Consider the following 21,066-nt stretch of genomic DNA (forward strand, 5'->3'; position numbering starts at 1 on the left):
TACAGTTTATTTACGCCGAAAAGCCAATTTTTGTAATTACAACTAATTTTGATGTTTTCTATTACACATATAGACATCAGTATAAGAGATAGGCATTTCAAGGAGAAGTACTTTTCAATGTCTGAATATTCTTCAAAAATTCACAAACTCACACACCAACAGAGACCGGTCGATCTTTCAATAGAAGTTGTGAATTATTTCAACTTACGACTGGTTATATGGCTGAAAAACTATCTAATAAAACAAAGGCTTTGAACATGCACACGTTTTAATGCTGCAGCTAATTTTGACTGCTGGTTGTGTTTGATTTTCTTCATTTTCACTATTCCAGAGTATCAATCTGAACTAGTTTACACATAATCATGAAGTTCCGTTGTGATTTGGTACTATATAAATAAACTGAATTGAAATGAATTAAAGTTGCAGTTCTCCTGTAACCATGGTTTCAGCTTGTATTCCTTTTAAAATAAAACTAAGATGGCTGAAAAATAACTTTTTCAAATTTGTAACTTCTGTTATTTTAACTTCTAGATTCCTGTCCTGTGTCTGGTTAAAACATATGTCAATGGTTGAAATTACTGAAGCGTCCTGTCTGGATGGTCACGTGTTGATTAGGATCCAACTTAGTACATTATACTGCTACTTCATGGTACTTTTAGGAGAGCGTTACTACCAGGTGCTGGTAAAAAATAAAATGTTAAAAAGCTGCTTCCCATTAATTATTTGATTTTTTTATTATTCAACGACTACCAACATTGGAAATCCCTGCCCATCATGCACTGCAATAACTTGAATGTCTGAGATGTTTGTAGAAGTACTAGTCGACCAAATCTCTATAAGAAATGTTAAATTTTCGTGCTGCACCAATAGGTGGTGATTTTGAATATCAAACAGTACTTTCAAATGCAAAGCAGCAATTTTTTTTAAATAATTGTTTTGTAGTTAGATTTGCTTTCATTCATTAACTCCCATTTAAAGTTTAATGATAACAGAGCCTAAATACAGCATGCCAGAAGTTTTGAAAAAACTGTAAAAATGGCTTTATTGTTGTGGTTTCTAACGCAGAAGTATTAGCATTAGCAATAGTATTAGCATGTGTAAAGTAAGTAACTAAGTAAACATTATTTATATAGCACCTTTTGTAGATAAAATCACATTACAGAAATACAGAATACAGGCTTAAAATAAAACTAAAACAGTAAGAACAGCTGATAAAACAGTAAGATAGTAACTGTGCTATGACATCACTTCTCAAACGCTCAGATTGTCAAGACATGGACATCAAAATTAATTTTTTTGTTTTTCAAAGGACTTTTATCTCCCCCAAGTATTTTTTTCCCACAAAAAACAGTTTATATAGGTAAAAAGTGCAAAAGTCCATTTTTCAAAACATCTGTATTAATGTGGACAGAGCCCGAGGTAAATGTCAGAACAACATCCAGGCTATCAAGTCCGATGAAGTCTTTATAGAGCTCTGTGGTAAAGCTGCAGTGAAGCATAGATCAGGCCAGGGGTGTAAAACCATTTCTAAACCTCTGAGTGCTCCCAGGAGCACAATGACCTCAGTGATTGTGAAATGGAAGAAGTGTGAAAACATTAGGACTCCTCCTTGGTTTGGCTGTCCAATAAAGCTGAGCGAATGGGGTCTTCGGCGATGGTCACTCTAACAGAGCTTCAGAAGTCATTTACAGAGATGTGCGAACATGCTGCAAAGATCCCAGCTGTAATACATCAATCAGGATAGTAAAGCAGCTGTTCTGAGAAAACCACACACGAGAGCCAACCTTGTTTTGTCAAGCAACATTGAAAAGCAGCATGAAAAGTATATTCAGATCTATTGAGATTTAAACATGGAGTCATGTGTCAATATCTGGTTGTCACTATTTGTTCAAATAACCGCTTTGTCTTGAAAATGTGTACTTTGTAAACGGATTATTTTCCCTATAATAATAAAGGAAATTCAAATAAATCATTCCAACCCTCTATCATCTCTCTAAAAAGTGCTTACCACAATAAAACAGTAATTTTCAGAGTAACAGAGGCACAGTTCTTGTCTAATGGCTAAATATGAGTGGTGACTTTCAAATGTTTGAAGTCCAGTTAAAATTTTCAAAAAAAAAAAAAAAATGAATCCAACAGTCAAAGCCTTTTTTATTCACACCGGCATCTGATAGTGGTGCTTTTACAGTTGGGGCGCTTTCTTGAACCCTCTTTCCAAGAAAAACATGGCAATTTGAATTGTCCCCACGTCTCTTGCGTCCATCGCAGTTTATTTTGAAAGGATTACAAAGCGGAAACTATGGTCATGGGTAAGCATAAATTCACATGCATCCCCCTCCATAATGACCAAATGGACTGTTCAAAATTAAGAAATACAAACATTACTGGCTAGCAGAATTAACAGCAGCACACGTCTATACCAAAGCCTCTGTTTCATTAGTGTTTCATTAGCCTCTGTTTCATTTCATGACGCAGGCCACCTGCATCATGAAGGACCCCACCCACCCAGCACACACACTTTTTGCCCCACTCCCCTCAGGAAGGAGGTTAAGGAGCATTAAGTGTAGAACCACTAGACTGAGGAACAGCTTCTACCCTGAGGCTGTTAGACTCATGAATATCTGACTAGAATAATCACTGTGAAAAACCATATCATGTTGCTGCTGATCTGTTTCATGTTGCTGCTGATCTGTTTCAATGTTGATGTGTTCATACGTGCACATCTGCTCACAGACTCATGTTCATGTTTGTGCTGATGTTCAATGTTTTATGTTATGAGTGCTTAGTGTATATTTAGTTGATGTTTTTCTTAGTTCATATCTTAGATGTTATTACTGTTTTTCTTAGACATTTTATTGTTGGATGTAACTGGGACCCCGTGTACATAATTTCGCTCCACCACATGTACCACATGAGGTGCGAATGACAATAAAGAAACTCTGACTCTGACTCTGACTCTGATTAGAGTGGTTCTCAGCTGCAGGACCAGTTGAGTAAACCTGAATATACCGCCGTATGGACAATGTTGTTGTTTTTTAGGACACAGATCAGACAACTGTCATAAATAATAAAGCATCAGCTGAGATTAGCACACATAAAGACTGCTTTCCCTGCTTTTAGACAGTTTGTTATTGTCCTGACACAGTATGTTAATTAAACTTGTATGAGTAAAGAACCAAAACAGCTCACGTTGCGAGCAACATGAGTTGCTTCAAGGGTCTTATGTTTAGAGCTGTAGATGGAGGGATAGACCAGATAGACCACAAATATGGACAAAGTCAATGAGCGGTTTGCTTGAAATACCCATCGCTATTAAGAACATCACCAAAAGTATCAAACAGTGGAAACAAAACAATATGAAATAATGGCAAATAACACTTTCTTTAAAACAGCCAACTCTTTAAGAAAATGCTGCTGGCACAGGAGAGTTAGAGGAGGTGGAAGAAGTTAGTGTTTGGAAGGAGAATCACCTTCAGTCGTGACATTTCTGCATTCAGCAGGAATGCATACTCCTTCTCTGAAGTTTAGCACCGGAGGTAGTTGACACAACCACACACATTTTGGCAACTCCTGTAGCGTTCTTATGGCTTTTTTTGCAGGTCTGGCATCACAAGAGATTGGTTCATAGACATTTGGTTCTGCCTGCATTTTCAAAATGTGCCACAGCATTGTGAATGTACAGATTTTTACTGCGAGAGTGAACAACTTGGTTTGGTTTCACTTTCCTCCAACACTCCTTGATGGCACTAGAAGTGAGCACCTCCATGTACACAGTTGAATGCACAATCAGTCACCCAGTGAGGTGCACAGTGTCGTGGTTTGCGTACTGAGTTGGCCTATTTGTAGGTAGCAGAAAAATATGTTTAGGTACAATCTGAACACTTTTTGTTTTTCAAAATAATTGTGTTCAACTAAATTTCTATTGGTAGGGTTGACTGTATTTTGATGGTGGTGTAAGGAGCAACCTTTCAGCAAGATTGACCTAATCAGTGTCTTACATACCTGCAAACTTGTCGCTTTTCTGCGAAATTTGCCTATTTTAAGCAAAAATATGTAATTTACGTTAATCATCTAAATCCAAAGAGTTTGTTTTTCAGGGTGGTGTGTGTGTGGGGGGGAGGGGTTCAGAGACATGGTAGATGGCATTATTTCCCATTGACTGGACTTACATAGCGCTAAGCTAGCACTACATGTCACGCTAACTAGCTCACAACCTGACTTGCAACAAAGTTCACGCTAGCTCGTAAGCACTAAGCTAGTGCACTTATATAGTGCTAGCTGTTAGCTTAGCATTTTGTAAGTGTCGGCAGTTGTCGACCGGGGGGTGGGATGCATTAGAGAAGCGGAGCACTACATCTGTAGCATCTTAGCCAGTGCATCTGTATTGTGCGCTACTAGCTTTGCACTACGTACTTAAGACACAAGTTTTTGCTATTAGCAAAATGCTCTGCTATATTTGGTTTTTGTTTGGCTTGCCGTTGTTGGTGCTTGTTTAATGATCATTTTTTGGTTCAATAGCCATTTTTCCTGCGTATGTCCTAAATAAATTAGGAGATGTTAGCAAATGTCTTTCACCTGAAGCATTTTGTCTTTTCATCTAATTTATTTCTTGGAGTATACCAGAATGCTTAATTTACATGTTAAAAATCACTAAATCTTTTGCTGGGGGGATGTCTGCACTAGGTTTGTCACCTTTTTCATCCCTTGTGAGTTTGCAGGTATGGACTTACAGTAAATCTGAAGCCTTTAAGTCTCTGCTTTTAGCAGATAAATAAAACAACCATAAATTTGATCATTTTAAACACTAAATTCTTCACACTAAAGTCATGCAAGAATCAAATGTATAATTGAATATCTTCTTCTTTTTTATACAGTCCACTGAATGTTTTCTGACTGTTGGAATTCATTTTTCTAGCAGAGATTTTTCAAAGTAGAAACTTAAGCTGTTGACCTTTTCTTCTAACTCTTTGTGCCTTTTCTTTGGATTTCAGCTGCAGAAGAGAGAGCGCTCATGTCGATTTTACGTTCAGGTACTTCTCCCGTTTGCTTGCTTACCCCCTTTGTGCCACCTTTAAAGTCATTGTCATTTTTCACCCTCAAATCTGATGTTTGACCCTTTGAAGCACATGGACATAGATATTGTCAAGAAAGCCTAAATCAAAGGGTCAAACCTCGTGATCACACATCTGGGCACTCTGTATGCTTCATCCCATTGTTTTGCCTGCCTTTTAATCTCATGACAGTTTTTTCTTTAAACCCAAGGATGTGTTAAAAAGTTCACGCATGCATACTTTCTTCAGCAAATGCGGAAGAACCAGATGAAATGACCTCAATCTACTAACAAGTCAATCCCTAACTACTAAGTCAGCCGAAGCCATGGCACGTTATGCTTCCCCTGATGCATAATACATATTTTCCCCAATTTACAAGGTGGTTCTCTTGCTTTGCTCAGCAATTCATCTGCCAGGCTGCAGAGTGAATTTTCTTATCCCAGGGGTGAGATTTAAGTTGTCATCAGACTAATATCTGCCTCATCAAGAAACCTGGAAGGGATTGGCGTCTCCTTTCGTCCATACAGATGGCCTAAATTAATGTACATAAGAGCCAGATGTTGGTTTCTGTGTGCACTTCTCGTGTTAAGCAATATGTATTTGGCTTTAATTCCTTCAAGACATATCAGAAAGTGGTTTGTTGTTTAGATCTGAGTGATTGTGCAGACGTCATCCATGTGACTTGTGTGTTTGTGTCACATTTGGTGGTCTTCAACAAAAGTCGCAGAAAAGACAAATGGTGGAACTGGAAGCAAATATGAAATAAATAAATAAATAAAACTAAAATAAATACTTTTTTTAACATCTGACCATCTTAAAAGACATTATGTACTGACTTTATTAGATCTAAATATGAAATGCATGGACAATATTAGTATTATATTCTTATGACTTAATACCAAACGCAGTAATGGCCTCATCTGCTTTCATTGTTTGACTTTAATAGAAGAAAAAGACATTTGCATTTTTACAGCAAACTATAACTGTGATTTTAAAGACTGTTAGCAAAGTATCTCATGAACCACTGAACAGATTTTACTGAGACTTTTAGAAAGTAATTATTGGTTGTACATCTACACCTGATTGACTTTTAATGTCAACCCAGTTTAAGATTTTATTTCATTTATAGTACGTTTTGTTGAACTGAAACTTTGATGTGAATGTTTTTGATTTGTATTCCTGCCACTGTAACGACCCCCCCCCCCCCCCCCCCCCCCCCCCAAAAAAAAAAAGGAGACCGAAGAGTGAATTACTCAGCTCCCAAGTCGCTTTTTATGGAGCCCACGTCCGTTTATAGTTTCCCCAGCCCCGGAAATGACATTGTCACTAACTTGTTTCACAATAAGTCTCAGAGTTGTCACTAAATATTAATGTATATCATTTTTCTTCAAATATTTAACTGCTTTTATGTAAAATATCATCTTAACAAATGATTACTTTCATTTGGCCCATAACACCACCATCTTAGTAGGACCTTACTGGTAAAATAAAGGAAAAATAAATAAGTAAATAAATGGCCCCCACAGCCAACAGACTTCAGAGATCAAATAACATGGTGATACCTCAGTCTGTTTTACAGACATTGAGCTTGAATTTTAAGGTTCAAGGTTCTTTATTGTCATTCACATCACATGTGATACATGAGGTGGAACAAAATTGTGTACTGAAGGTCCCAGTTACACCTAAAAATAGCAAAAATATGAAGTATAAAAAGAAACAGTGTACAAGGATTTAAGATATATGCTAAACAATAATAATGCAAAATAATATGGTATAACAGCAGCCTGAACATGAGTCTGTTGTGAGCAGATGGGTATGAATACAGCAGCTTATGGGTAAGAAATCAGCAGCATGGATAATCAGCAGCACAGATAAAGTGACATATCACCAATTAAAGTGCTATTTAATTAAAATTACCAAATAAAGTGCCATATTTGATGTGGTACTAGCTGAGATTCATCTGAAATACATATTTTGAGCATTATTTGTTGTGCAAGATCATTGGCTAGATCTTTGGCATAAGTGGTTCAAGTCAACACTGTTTGTCTGTTAGCAAAATATCTCTTGAACCACTGAATGGATTTTAAGTAAATATGATAAAGTTGTCAATAGAAGTGCACCTTAATTCATCTTCAGGATCAATTAATGCCAAGATGGTCACTACAACTAACTGACCTTAGCTAACACAAATAGATTAAACTCAGTTAAGTTTACAGAAATAGACACTAACAATTCAAGTGGTAGTAACTAAGTCATTCACAACACATAATCTGAGCATCAGGCTTCAATTTTCAGCTGTTCTCAACTAAAGAGTATCTTAATTTAAATCACTTTAAAGCTCAGCTTTTAAATATCTACTTGTTTTACTCATAAAACACTCAGAAAATATCTTAATTAAATAAAATTAATTTATTTTTAGTGGCTAGAGAATTATCTTGAATATTCGGGATACAGCATTGCTAAATAAGCTAAAAGCTAAACGAAACAAATCACAAATAAATACATTTCACACAATGTTTTCCTCAAATGTATCTCTTTTCTTGGCACACTGGAGCCATTAGCTGAGTCTATGCCGTGTGGGTTTAGTCAACAATAATAAAGACAACCGCACACACTGCTTAGCTTTGCTAGCTTGACAAATTCAAACAACAGTGGAGTGCTTTGACTTGAATAACCAACATAACGGCACAACATCTGGGGCTGCGGGTAAACACAGGCATCGACTGCTCATGCTGGCTGCCTTTAAAGCATGCGTGTGTGTATGTGTGTGTGGTGGGGGGACTTTCATTGATTAGGGAAAACGGGCCATGTTTTCTCCAACAGGACCCTTGTGGTTGACATAAGTGGGATTAGCAGATGCACCTGCTTCTGCTGTTTCTTTTCGCTCTGAGAACGCACGTGCTGCTGGAAACAGACAGCGATGGGACTGAGGGAAAACTGAGGAGGTTTCAGGTGGCATTATGCTGAGGGAGGGAGGGACATCGTCCAAAATAAAACACGGTTCTTTGGGTTGAACTGGACAAGAACGGCCCCATAAAGACAAAAGCAGGCCAATGATTTTGCTCTTGCCTGTGTGTTTGTTTGTATGTGGTTTGCAAAAAAACGTCATGACCCACTGGATAGATTTTAATGAAACTTTGAGAAAGTCACCACTTGTACATCTGATTGACATTTGGAGTTACACTAGTCCCTCGTTTATCGCGGGGGATCCGTACCCTGAAGCCCTGCGATAAGTGAAAAATCACAAAGTAGGATACAGTAGCCCAAGTTTAAGTTCAAGTACAGTAAACTTTATATTAAGGCTTTAGAAACTCTTCCCACACTCTTGGAATGTTCTAAACTCTTAAACCTACATCATTTTAACAACATATGTTACTAAGTTTTACTTACTAGCACTGCAGAACAGCAGAAGCTCGGTTCTGGTTTTATTCTGGCTCGATTCATTTCTGCAGACCTATCCTGCAGCAATGAAGCCCACAAATCAGTCCTCTAAACTCTTAAACCTACTAATTTTAACAACATACAGTACTTATATATACAGGAGCTACAAAATTTTACTTACAAGGGCTCTGCAGAACAGGAGCGGCTCGGTTCCGTCTGACCCGATAGATGAAAAAAAGTCCTAGTGCAGCATGACTGAAGCCCTCCGCTGCTGCTCCAGGAGAAGGCTGCCCAGGATTTAATCCATCACCTCTGGCCTGGTCTGGACCAGCACCGCTCGACCAGAACCAGACTGAGGCCTACAGCCTCAGGAGCTCCCAGGACCCGGGTCACACTGAGTCCAGATCAACTGAGCCCAGCTACTCAACAGTGAAGTTACAACTTGAAGGATGAGTTCAGCTTCAGGATTATTTGATACTTTCCTCTTGCCAGTTCTGTGAGCTTATTATTGTTACTTCTGGATTTGGTTGCAAAACTTTCCCTCCGTTTGCAGCAAGCAGCGGTTGGAAGCAGTGTTGACTTCTGGGAAGTGAACTGGTGGCTTCTGGGTAACAGTTCTTTAGACTGAAACAGTGAAGGCATAATGAAAGAAAACTACAAAATGGCAGCACATTTTTAATTTTAATTTTTATTTTGGAAAATATTATGTACATGTACAGTACTGCACAATACTTAAACAAACCGCGATAAAGCGAGTCCACGAAAAATGAACCACCACGAAGTAGCGAGGGACTACTGTAATCCAAATCAAGATGGCACCACAATTGACCTTCACCGCACAAGAATTGCTGTAACTTATTCAAATGACACATATTGAGGTAACATTCATATGATTCTAGTGGAGATTCATCCTCAACACATGCTTCAAGTGTTAACACATGGGGATGGCTGAGGCAGCCATCTTGAATTAAAGCTATGCCATGATAGGTGTTAGGCGATGAGCATTCTTTTAAGGATTACCAGATCTTTAATCTTAAAGAGGAACTCTTTGCAGGTATTTTAAACTAAATTCCATCTGAATCCCTCTAAAAGAGTCATATCCACCTCACGTCGGGGCTAATTAAATTCCCCTGAATAGGATTTGGCCTTGATGAGCCAGCAACGTGCACGACGATCAGCTCTTATGTTTCGTGTTTCTCCTGCAGAAACGTTTCTCTGCTTCGCCCTTTTGATTCTGAACAAACATGTTAAAATTTGGCACCCTGCTTCTTTTGCCTTTTTAGTCACATTAATGCCGCCTTGTTTAAAGGCAAAGACATTATGTTCGCCCAATTACTGTGATTATGTCTCTGTGTTGTTCTGAAGTCAAACATGTTCGCTGTTATTTTTTCAAGTAGGGAATGTGGGATTTGTCAGTGCAGAGTACAATGAGCATCGTTGCTTCAGGATATAAAAATATAAAACGATAACATTTTGTGCCTCAGTTGGAGCCAAATAAGTGTGAATTTTCAGGACAGATGGGAGGATATGAAACTCTGACCCTGATGAAAATGACACGTTTGTGTAAAAGACGACCCGAGGGGGGAGTGTTGCAGAGCAGGACGACCTTAAACCAGAGGGAGGTTCCTCGTTCGGGAGTGTAATGAGATGATAAAATTTACCTGGTAGCTCTTATTTGAAAGATGAAGATAAACTAAGAAGTGAAGACCGTTTCATCTGTTCTCACAGAGTCCCGGGAGAGTGCATTTACAGACTGGTACTGTTCAGGATGTAGAGGGGTCAGCGGACGAGTGAAGGGTAACAGTTGGTGATGGGTTTTTGAACGCACACCAGTTTTTTCTTTGAGATTTATCTGTTAAATCTAGTATGGACTTGATTTTGTCTTTATTTTCTTCAATCAACCAAAACATTTCAATCAAAGCAACACACGAGAACAAAATGTTACAAGCTGCAATAAAATACATTTTATTGCTGAAATTAAAGGTCCTTGGTCAGTAAAGCGTGGATCATCCTTTCTTGGTTGGGACTGCAGTGCTGCCTCAAGTGGAAGAGTTGAAGTATCTCTGGGTTTTGTTCACGAGGGAGGTAAGAATGGAGTTAGAGATCAAAAGACGGATCAGTGCAGCTTCTGCAGTATTGTGGACTGTCTTGGTCCATTGCGATGAAGAGGGAGCTGAGCTGTAAATTGAAGCTCTTTGTTTACCGGTTGTTCTATGTTCCGTCCTTCACCTATGGTCAAAAAACTCTGGGTAGTGAAAGAGCAAGATTACTAATACAGATGGTCGACTGAATGACTTTACTCTTCATGGCAGCTGGACTCTCATTTAGAGATTGGGTGAGTTATCCAGGAGAGACTCCGCTGCTCGTCCACATCTATAGGAGCCAGTTGAGGTGGTTCAGGCATCTGGTAAGGATGCTCCCTGGGTGTTCTTGGTATGCCTAACTGAAAGGAAACTAGGGACAACCCAGGACACGCTGGACAGACTTTGTCTCACAGCTGGCTTGTGAATGCCTATAGCTGTGGAAAGAGATATCTGCTGCCCCCGCGACCCAACTCCAGAACAAACGGAAGATGATGGATGGATGATGAAATCACGTCTAAATTAAAATGTAAATCTAAAAATTTGATTTCAAATTGAAAACTGGCTTTTGAAGTGAACAGTTTCATTTACAGCACTGAGGCTTTCATCGGTCCATGTCACCACTGAGCTCAAGCTTTTGGCTGAGACAAAACGTTTGACATATTTGAAAGCAAAGGTTCAAATTAACATCTCTGACTCAACAAAATCTTTGATCATGTCACATAACAAGGTTTACCAGAAAACACTTTTATATTGTGCTCTCCATGGGCCATACAACACACTGGACTGATTTTATATTATTTTTTTACATTGAACTGTAAGTCATTGAGATTATTTTAGGCATTCAAGAAATCAATAGTTGATTGACAAATATAGGAAATATGAAAATGGCTACAACTCAGTAAGTTTTACAGACACTGAGCTGAAAGTTGGTGGTTGTAGCTGAGAGTCATTCACAACACATACTCTGAGCTATAATAGATCAGATAGATAGATAACAAGATCTCACAATAAATTCAACTTAAGGGCAAATTCAAGTTTTGACCTAAACAAAGAATTGGTCATTTTTTTCTGCATAAGATGACATTATTCTTAAAATCTGGTATGAAATGTGATGGGTGGCATACTTTTCTTCAAGAAAAGATAGTTCTTTAATCATCTTTGCTCACTATAGATTTTAAAAGTAGTAATACAATAAAAATTTGGTCCATAATAACATTAAATGTTTTTTTCTCTTGCATCATGTCTATAAACATACTTACCATTTTCTACTATTAGCTGAAATATTATCTTAACAACTATGAATATTTATTTCTAACTTGGAACTTGTTCCCTAATCACAAAGGTTGCCTTTTTCACTTAAGAAGTCTGTAGAGTGCTGAATTTCTGATATAATTTTAATATTAATGTTTGGGGGAAAAAAAAAAGGTATTTCTGTCTGAGAAGAGGGAATATGACATGGTTTTCTTTTCTAACACTGATAACTCTGTGAAACAGTCCCAGAATGATCAAACTGAATATAATGCGAAATAACGACACGTTGTTCATTAAAGTCTGTTTCCTAAAAAGACCTGGTTTCCTCTGCAGCCGGGGATTAATACGTGGTAGACATGCAGTGAGTCTGAACGTGAAACTACAAGAACAGTATCTGTAAACTTGAGTAAGTTGCAGGCATTTTTGTTTTTTAAGAGAAGTTAGCTATGGCAGGGCACGGTGGCTCAGTTAGTAGTGCTGTTGCCTCCCATCGAGAAGGTCGCCAGTTCAAATCCCGGCCCTTGACCTTTCTGGGTGGAGTTTGCATGTTCTCTTCATGCATGCATGGTTTTCTCCATATATTTTGGTTTCCTTCCACAAACCTAAAACATGCATGTTAGACTGATTGGTAACTCTAAATTGTCTCTAGTATGAGAGAGAGTGTGAATGGGTGTTTGTCTCGTTTGTCTCTATGTGTCCTTGTGATGGACTGGAGACCTGTCCAGGGTGCAACCTGCCTCTCGCACCGTGTTAGTTGGATATGGGTACCAGTGACCCCTGTGACTTGAAAAGGAAGAAGCATGTAAAGATAATGGATGGAAGGATAGCTGTGGCAGCCATTGTGAGAGTTAACTCCAAACATTAGTCAGTTGTAGATTGATATCCATCCATTATCTTTATCCGGTTCTTCCTTTCTGGGTCACAGGGGTCACTGGTGCCCATGTCCAACAGTCACTGTGCAAGAGGCGGGGTACACCCTTGTCAGGTCACAAGTTGGTATACACAGGGCCACGTAAAGACAAATGAGACAAACAACCATTCACACACAAACAATTTAGAGTTACCAATCAGCCTAACATTAATGTTTTTGGTCTTTGGAAGGAAACCAGAGTACCTGGAGAAAATCATGCATGCACCTAGAGAACATGCCAACTCCATCCTGAAAGGTCACCGGCTGGGATTCAATCTGGCAACCTTCTTGCTGAGAGGCAACAGCTTGACCACCCTCTAGATATGCATTTCTGCAAGTTTCATTAAAATTTATCCAGAGGTTCATGAGACATTTTGCCAACAGACAGGCACATGATATTAAGATCACCTCTCAGTTACAGATATAAAACAAGTGACCAGAACCAAATGGTTACAGAGAGGGGTGGGGACTGATGGGGACCGAAAAGTGAAGAGAGGCAGATCAGCTTCAGCCAGAATCAATTTCCGAGACCCGGAGTTCATTTCATCAATCAGCACACAGGAAGAGATACACACACCGCGACTCGACTCGGCTCGGCGTCCTGCCAGCCTCTAATGTCCACTTCTGCCTGTCCTCCTATCCTTTCTGAGTCAGTATAAATTGACCAAGGGTCAGATTTTCAGTCGTCTTCCATGTTCTGGGTGAAACAACCCAGCAGTGACTCCAATTAACGGAACAGCCCATTAACTATCCAGCCCTGTTCTCATGTAACAGGCAAAAATGCAAACTATTTATATTCCACCAGATTTGTTCACCACAGACAAACAGTGGAGATAAAATAATTATTTAGTGTTTGCAGCAGCTTTAGTTTACATACCGAGAGGCAGTTTGCTAAAAGCAGCCGAATGGTGTCATCACACATCTGACTGAACTGACCAAGATGGCTGTTATTTCCAATGTTTCCAATGGATTACATCAAATTTTGCAGATTGACTTCCACAGTGAGCAGCACAGTGGCGCAACTGGTAGAGCTGCTGCCTCTCAGCGAGCAGGTCCCCGGTTCAAATCCCGGTCCGGATGCCTTTCTGGGTGGAGTTTGCATGTTCTCTCCATGCATGCGTGGGTTTTCTCCGGGTACTCCGGTTTCCTCCCACAGACCAAAAACATGCATGTTAGGCTGATTGGTAACTCTAAATTGTCCCTAGGTGTGAGAGAGAGTGAATAGTTGTTTGTCTCTATGTGGCCCTGTGATGGACTTGTGACCTGTCCAGGGTGTACCCCGCCCCTCTCACAGTGATTGCTGGACATGGGCACCGGCGACCCCCGTGACCCAAAATGGAAGAAGCGGGTAAAAGATAATGGATGGATGGATGTCTTTCAGTTACTATCATCCAAAGTTTTAGCTCAAAATCTGTAAATTGGACTGGGTTAAAATTATGTGTACTTCTAATGACTACTTCCTGAGGGTTTCATTTTGCTAACAGACAAATGCACACACTCAGGGTGAGTGATACTGTAAATGTCACTGATAGTAGGATTCTCTATATGTTGCAATCCCAATTCAGAAACACAAAAAGTATTTTCGTTCTTTAAAAATTTCAATTCAGTTGTTTATTTATATAGCGCCAAGTCACAACAGAAGAGTACTGTACAAAAACATTCACATACATTATAAAAGCCAATTAGTAAAAGTTATCTAAGGAAACCTGCAGGTTGCATTGAATATTCACTGTTGCAGTCTCCCATCATTTGCAAACCTATTGGCAAGAGTGGAAAGGAAAAAATCAGAATAAGAGGAGTTTTGTGAAAAAGTTCAGAATAATAGTTAGCTCTTTGACTGACCACAGTGGAAGTTAATAATGTTAAATTTTGACTAGATTGGTGTGTGTTATTTACTTCATGAATAAACAAAGGACTTAACGACTGACATCTGGAAAGAAATAACTTTGACAACAATTACGGTTTCACATAGTTTGGACCAGTGGTGTACAATCCTTGCCATTGAGGGCCACTGTCCTACATGCTTGAGTGGTTTTCCCACTCCACACACCTGATACAGTGATTGAATTGCCTCTTTGGCATGTCCTCAAGTTCTGCAGAAACCTGCTAATCACCCATTCATTGAAATAGATGTGTTGAAGCAGAGACTTGTCATAAAACATGCAGGCTTGTGGCCCTTGAGGACTAGGAAGGGACACCACTTGTTTAGACAGGTTTTCAATCTGAGAATAACACCATAATCCTTTAGATTTTTCCCATTTCTATAGGTGCAAATTTATAATTGTTTTTTTTTTTTCCATAGGGTTAGTAGACATTCGTACACCAAGCAATTCTCTATGGATTACTGTGACAAAAACACAGATCATCATGACACTTCACGTTCATTTAACAATTTTAAACTCTGCACCAACACTTGCTCCAAGCTAGACCAGGACACAAATGGATTACTGCTATTTTAAAACCACTCCAGTGGCAAAGGTTTTATATTAGTTCATGCTCACAGTATTTTGTAAATGTTCACATTGTTCTCAATTTTTAAACATACATTTAACCATCAATTTTATGGTTAATAAGAAGCACAAACTAGCAGCAGCTAACTGCTCTGCAGTCTAGGAGCACTTCCTGCAGGAATATCTACATATATTTGCCATATATGAACTTCAATAACATTTTTGAGACTACAGTTGCTTAAAGATGACAAAAGTCCAATTCGGTTGTGGCGATACTCAAACTAGCCATTTGCTCATCAATCAGAACCTTATTCCTCTAAACTGTAGCGGTTCAAAGATTTATCTAAAAATGGTAAAGGTGTTAACTGTTTATAACCTTTCCTCAAAACCCCATTTCAACAAATCCAAACAGTGCCTTCTATGGTAATGAGTGTATTTTGGTAGTAAATAAACATTTATTTCTGTACATAATACAACCAGTGCGTTACAGATTGTACTGGGTACTTACCTGATACATACCTGATGCCTACCTTGTTTGTACTTGATACCTACCTAGAATGTACCTGGTACTCACAGTGTTCTTGCCTACCAGGTACATTCCTGAAACATATCTTATATTTCCCTGTTTTTTACAGGGTATGTACCAAATGCGTACACAGTACTCCTGAAGTAAGTACCATATACAAAAGTGTATGTACCCAGTACTTTGGCGACACTTTCTGAGCTGTATTTCTACCTAATACTCATGCGTCCAAATGGTGCTCAAGTCAGTATAAGATTTACTGTTTTGCCTTCATCTAAGGACCAATATGAAAACCACTGTATATCCTGATGTAAAGGTTTGCTTGACTTGCGTACACACCCCTCAGTGTGTGTTCGTAGCCCATATTTTGACTTTATGTTTTGTCCTGTTGGGTGACTTATTCTACCCCATTTTTGTAACATTTAAAAAATCTTTCCTGTGTGGGGTGAAAAGACAAGACAATCCTATGCTAGTCCATAAGTACTGACCCTGAAGAACCATTATTTCGGTGTTCTAAAACGCAAGAAAAGAAAATCTTGAATTTGTGAACAAAGGAAAAGAGGAAGAAGAAAAAATGTCAGCGCCTGAAGAGAAAGAGCGCCTTAATTGAGAGTGAATCAACCTCTGCTTCTAGCTGAATGTCAAAAGGTGTGATTGGAGATTGGGTGCAGATAATGAATAATTACTTCAAAGTTGGTAGACTCGCCGTGCGTGTGTAGGTGGTTTACTGTGCTGCCTTCCTGTGTACTGGCAGGTGCAGGGATGTGTGTGCTCACTCTTGCATCAGACTTGCACATTGTGTTTGTGAAGAGTATGCTTTGAATGGAGAAAAACCAGCTGGAGTGTCATGAATTTCAATAAAATTAGTCCTCTGCCCCTTTCTGCTACACTGAGTTTTAACAAACCTAAAACTATAGTGTAACTGGGATTTTATTTGAGTGACCCTTTTATTTCCTCTTATAATCTATGTTTTTTTTTTTTTAAGTAAAATGCACTGTTTTGTAGCACTCATTGTTTTTAATGCATCTTCAGGGACAAGTTAACCAGTATGGCTTATGTGGGGCTTGAAAGAGAGTTTTAAAGTTTAAGCTTTATGTTCCATTAGCATCGAGTGACTATCAGGTCTACCCAACCCGGTTAAAATTCTAGGCCAGCCCATCATAGACTATTTCCACATTTTTCCCACCATTAATTAGACATCATTCTTGTGCAGTTTAACTGAACAAAAAAAAAAAGTTCTTAGGAAACCTTAAAGAGGTGCAATGAATAGGTTACACAAAACTAACAACAAAGTCCGTGCTCAAAAATCCAGGTATACAATCCAACTTTTTTCAGTCAGGTCTTCTGGATAGTTTCTTTTTTTTGTGATGAAACGTTTCGCCTTCGATCCGGAAGGCTTCTAGCTTTGTTGTCTAGCTCTGGCTTTGTTGTTTTCAACCAGTTTGACATGACTGTTAACAAGGAAGAGGGCTGGCAATGGAGGAGGGTGCGTGACAAAGTGACCATCTTAGCACCAACATAACTGGTTTGTTCCACTTTGGAGTAAGCTGTTGGAGGAAGAATCAGTTTTGTGTTGTGTGTTTCCTTGACTGATGAAGCATTCCGGATTGAAGGCAAAACGTTTCAGCACAAAAAAAGAAACTGTCCAGATGACCTGACTGAAAAATGTTGGGTTACACAAAACTCTCTACAACAGTACTCTGGTTCCAATGTGTGTTTGGGGTCATTGTCATGGTCAAAATTAAAATACCTTTTCATTTTCACCTTTCTTGACAACTCCCAAAGTTATTAAAAACTGTTCCACCATTCATTAATCCATCCACCATGAAATGAACCCCCATTCCAGCTGCAGAGAAAAGAAAAGTTGCGTCATGCTGCTGCCACCACCCTGTTTCGCCGTGGGTATGGTGTTTTATTGGTGATTTTCTGTATTTTTCCTGCACCAAACAAACTTTTGAAATATTTAAACTGTCTGTGGTGGGTTTCTTTCTTCTTCTTTTTTTTTTTTACAATACCATGTATGGTAGTCCGGACATAGCAAATCAAATCAGCTTTATTTTTAATGCACATTTAAAATCAGCCTGTGTTGACAAAAGTGCTGTTCATTGAAACCCCAAATCACAGCCGTAAAACATTACAATGAAAACTAAATCAACATAAAACGAGGTTATGGAACGTGATAAAACAGGAGAATGTTGTTGCATGTAGTTGACAACCAGTGTTTGTCGGAAATTTCTGCAGCTCCTTCAGTGTTGCTGTAGGGCTTTAGGCAGCCTCCCTGACCAGCTTCCATCTTCCCTGTCGCATAGCGAAGACAGGGAATTGGTAATGCCCTCTGTCCATTTGTGCATGTTGTGAACATGAGAATATAAAATAAGTAAGGTACCTACTTCCACTTTGGTGTGAGGCTATCTAGACATTACAAAGTTTCCTTTTGAGAATTGGTTTGCCATGTCAAAGTCCAAGATGATTGCCACCGTACACTAATCATTGGAAGAAACTGCTTTCTAGTTTTTATATTGCTTATAGGTATGGTTCCCTTAAATGATCAAGGTGGTCCTTGGGTCCCCCTTTTGGTTCTTTCACTGCTCCTGGTGGTGGATTAAAATTGCTCTCTTCATTCACCAGGAACTGTCAATCTGTGCCGCCTCAGCCAATCAAAAAATAACCAAAATAAAACCCTAAATTTGTTCTTATACACGTGGAACCACTTGAATATCTTGCACCATAAACATTAAGGGTTACTTGCATTCATTGTTCAGTTATTGCCAGAAAAACACTCATCTTGAAAACTACAAACATTCACTATTCAAATCCTTCAAAGACAGGGGACATTGGCATACTTCTGGTCTTTTTATTTTTTTATTTTTGGAGATGAATGTTTTGTACCCTTCTCCTGACTGATACCTTTCAACAGTGAGATCCTTTTGATACATAAGCATCCTGTGAATCACAGCTTTTGCTGTAGGATGCTAGTTAGTCAGTATCAGGTAAATTATACAAGGACAGCTGAACTTCATTAAATAGGTGGCAGGTGCGTAGCCTAGAAGAAGTGCAAGTATTCGTTTGAAGGTTTGTAGGTGACCAAATTTGTGCTCCTTTTGAAGTGTGTTCACATAAATATTCTAGTTAATGGGAAGAAATGTTTCTATTACCAGCAGCAGATCAGAGTTTTTATAATAACATGTTGGACCACCTGCTGTAATTTAACAGCTTGGAAATGGCTTGTCTCATTTTTCCAGGGGCGTTCATGCTCAGTTTACTGGTAATAGTGGTACAAGGATTGAACTGCTTTGCTTGACCAATTAGTATTCAATTCATAAATCTTGCCATTGGCATTTTTAAATCTTTAATGGCTCTTAAATTTTCATCTTGTCTTGAGGAAGTTCTTTTTTTCTTCTTCTTCCTCTTTTTTTTTTAATCCATCCTTCCTTCGGCGCTTCAGCTTTGTTGTTGGGAGATTAAAGAAGGAATAATAGCCGTTCAATGGTATCGTTATTTTTATGCAGGGGAGATGGGAGCTAAATGGTTGCAGATAGTTGCCACCAGCAAACACCTTTTACACCCACAGGAATGTCTGGCTGCTGTGTGTTCGAATTTGTCTGCGTGTTGGCTCATTTATCACGACAATTAAAGACTTTAGCCTCAAGACATGCAACAACTGGCCTCTGGTCCTGTACGCATTAGTCGTGATTCATTTTACGTGATTAATTCTCCCTCTAGACAAAAGGAAATGACCACAAAAACAAGATGACTAATTCTACCGCCGCTAGTTCACCATCTGTGATCAGAAACATAACTTGAATAAACTGGGAATAGTCAGAAAATTGTTCGGTAAATTGATTAAAATAAAGTTTTCAGATCAGATTTAGAGTAAAACTGAACAACCGTTAATTTTCTCTGCACTTTCTCATGGGATTGTGAGATTTGTTGTTTCAGTGCTGAACTCCCTTTGATCTCCCTCGACTCCTACCATTGACCATATCACCACCTCAAACAGCCACAGTCCCGAGCCGCTTTAGTTTACCTTCATTTCCCCCTTCACTAAATCAATCATTTGGACTCCCCAGGCCATGGTGGAGACGGTCAACAACTTGCTGCAGCCGAAGGCCCAGGCGGCGTGGAGGGAGCTGAGCACCAGCGAGCAGCTGAGAGCCGCCACCATGCTGCTGGACACGGTGGAGCAGGGGGCCTTCGTTCTGGCTGACAACCTGCTAAAAACCGACATCGTGCAAGAGAACACTGACAACATCCGTAAGTCTATTATCACACATCTACATTCCTACATTTTACACACCACTTGCAGTTCATCTGTGAGCCGTGGTACGTTTTGTGGAGGATCATACCTGATAGAGATTATTTGAGAAGCAGATTAATGTTTACTGTGACCGTCTTGTTTTGACTCGTAACAATGGCTTCTTGAGATTTGGCAGTTGTTATCACTTTGCTGAAATGTCCTCGCAGGTCTTCGCTCGGTGCCTACAAGAATTAATCAAATATACAGTAGTCCCTCATTTATCACAGGGTGTAGGGGACCACGCCTCCCGTGATAATTGAAAAACCGTGATGTAGGGATACAGTAGTCCACGTTCAAGTTTCACTCCCAGTCTCCCTCCTTCGGTGTAAACTATTTAAATTTAAATACTGTAATATATTTAAAAAATGGCTTTGTTCTTTTACACTGTGTAACTCCTACCCAATTGAATATTTTTAGTCCCTGTTCAGTTTCAGTCCAGAAAAACACTCCTCCTGAAAACTGCAAACCTTCACTATTTAAATCCCTCAGCGGGGGGGACATCAGTGTACAGCTTGTTTTGGCTTTGCAGTGCGGCCTTCATTTGTGTGAGCTCATATTATTACGGAGCATGGTTGACTTGATATGCGATGTACATAAACTTCCAGGGGCACTTAAATCAGGCTGCCTCATGACTTTACCTGCTATAGACAGTGATCATCAATATGCACAATATTAGTATCCCATAGTAGTGTGTGGACTGCAGTAAATCATAGGCTGTAGTATTCCAAGTGTAGTAATAGTATTTGAGAGCCTCAAACACACGAGGAGTGCTGTGAGTAGGGATGCACGATATTGGATTCTTGGCCGATATGTTAAAAATTATTTGGCCGATACCAATACTGATAATTTTTTTCCTGGACCTACTTACAGAGACTAATATAATAATAAATACTATTTGTTTTATGACAACGAAGAATGTCTTTGCAATGATAAATAAGATTGTAATTGCATGTTTTTTTTCTATTTTTTGCATACATGTTAACTAAATAAATCTAAATTACCAAATTGGTGGATAAAACCGCCCATAATCTGCACCACCTCAGACAAGCCAAATGATTAAAAAAAAAGAAAAAAAAATCCACCTTCTTCTTATTCACCGTGTAACTCCTACCCACTTGA

General features: G+C 39.0%; 1 protein-coding gene across 1 annotated transcript in view; it reads left to right on the forward strand.

Moving 5' to 3' along the window:
• Window positions 1-21,066, forward strand: part of LOC119423998 (adhesion G protein-coupled receptor L3) — a 159,966-nt gene that overhangs the window by 45,028 nt on the left and 93,872 nt on the right. Inside the window, exons 6-7 of the mRNA XM_037691788.1 lie at window positions 4,992-5,030; window positions 19,721-19,904. Of these exons, the coding sequence (XP_037547716.1) occupies window positions 4,992-5,030; window positions 19,721-19,904 (223 nt within the window). The remainder of the gene's footprint in view (window positions 1-4,991; window positions 5,031-19,720; window positions 19,905-21,066) is intronic.

This window comes from Nematolebias whitei, chromosome 1, assembly GCF_014905685.2.
Source record: "Nematolebias whitei isolate Nwh7 chromosome 1, NemWhi1, whole genome shotgun sequence".
In the NCBI taxonomy this organism is placed as follows: Eukaryota; Metazoa; Chordata; class Actinopteri; order Cyprinodontiformes; family Rivulidae; genus Nematolebias; species Nematolebias whitei.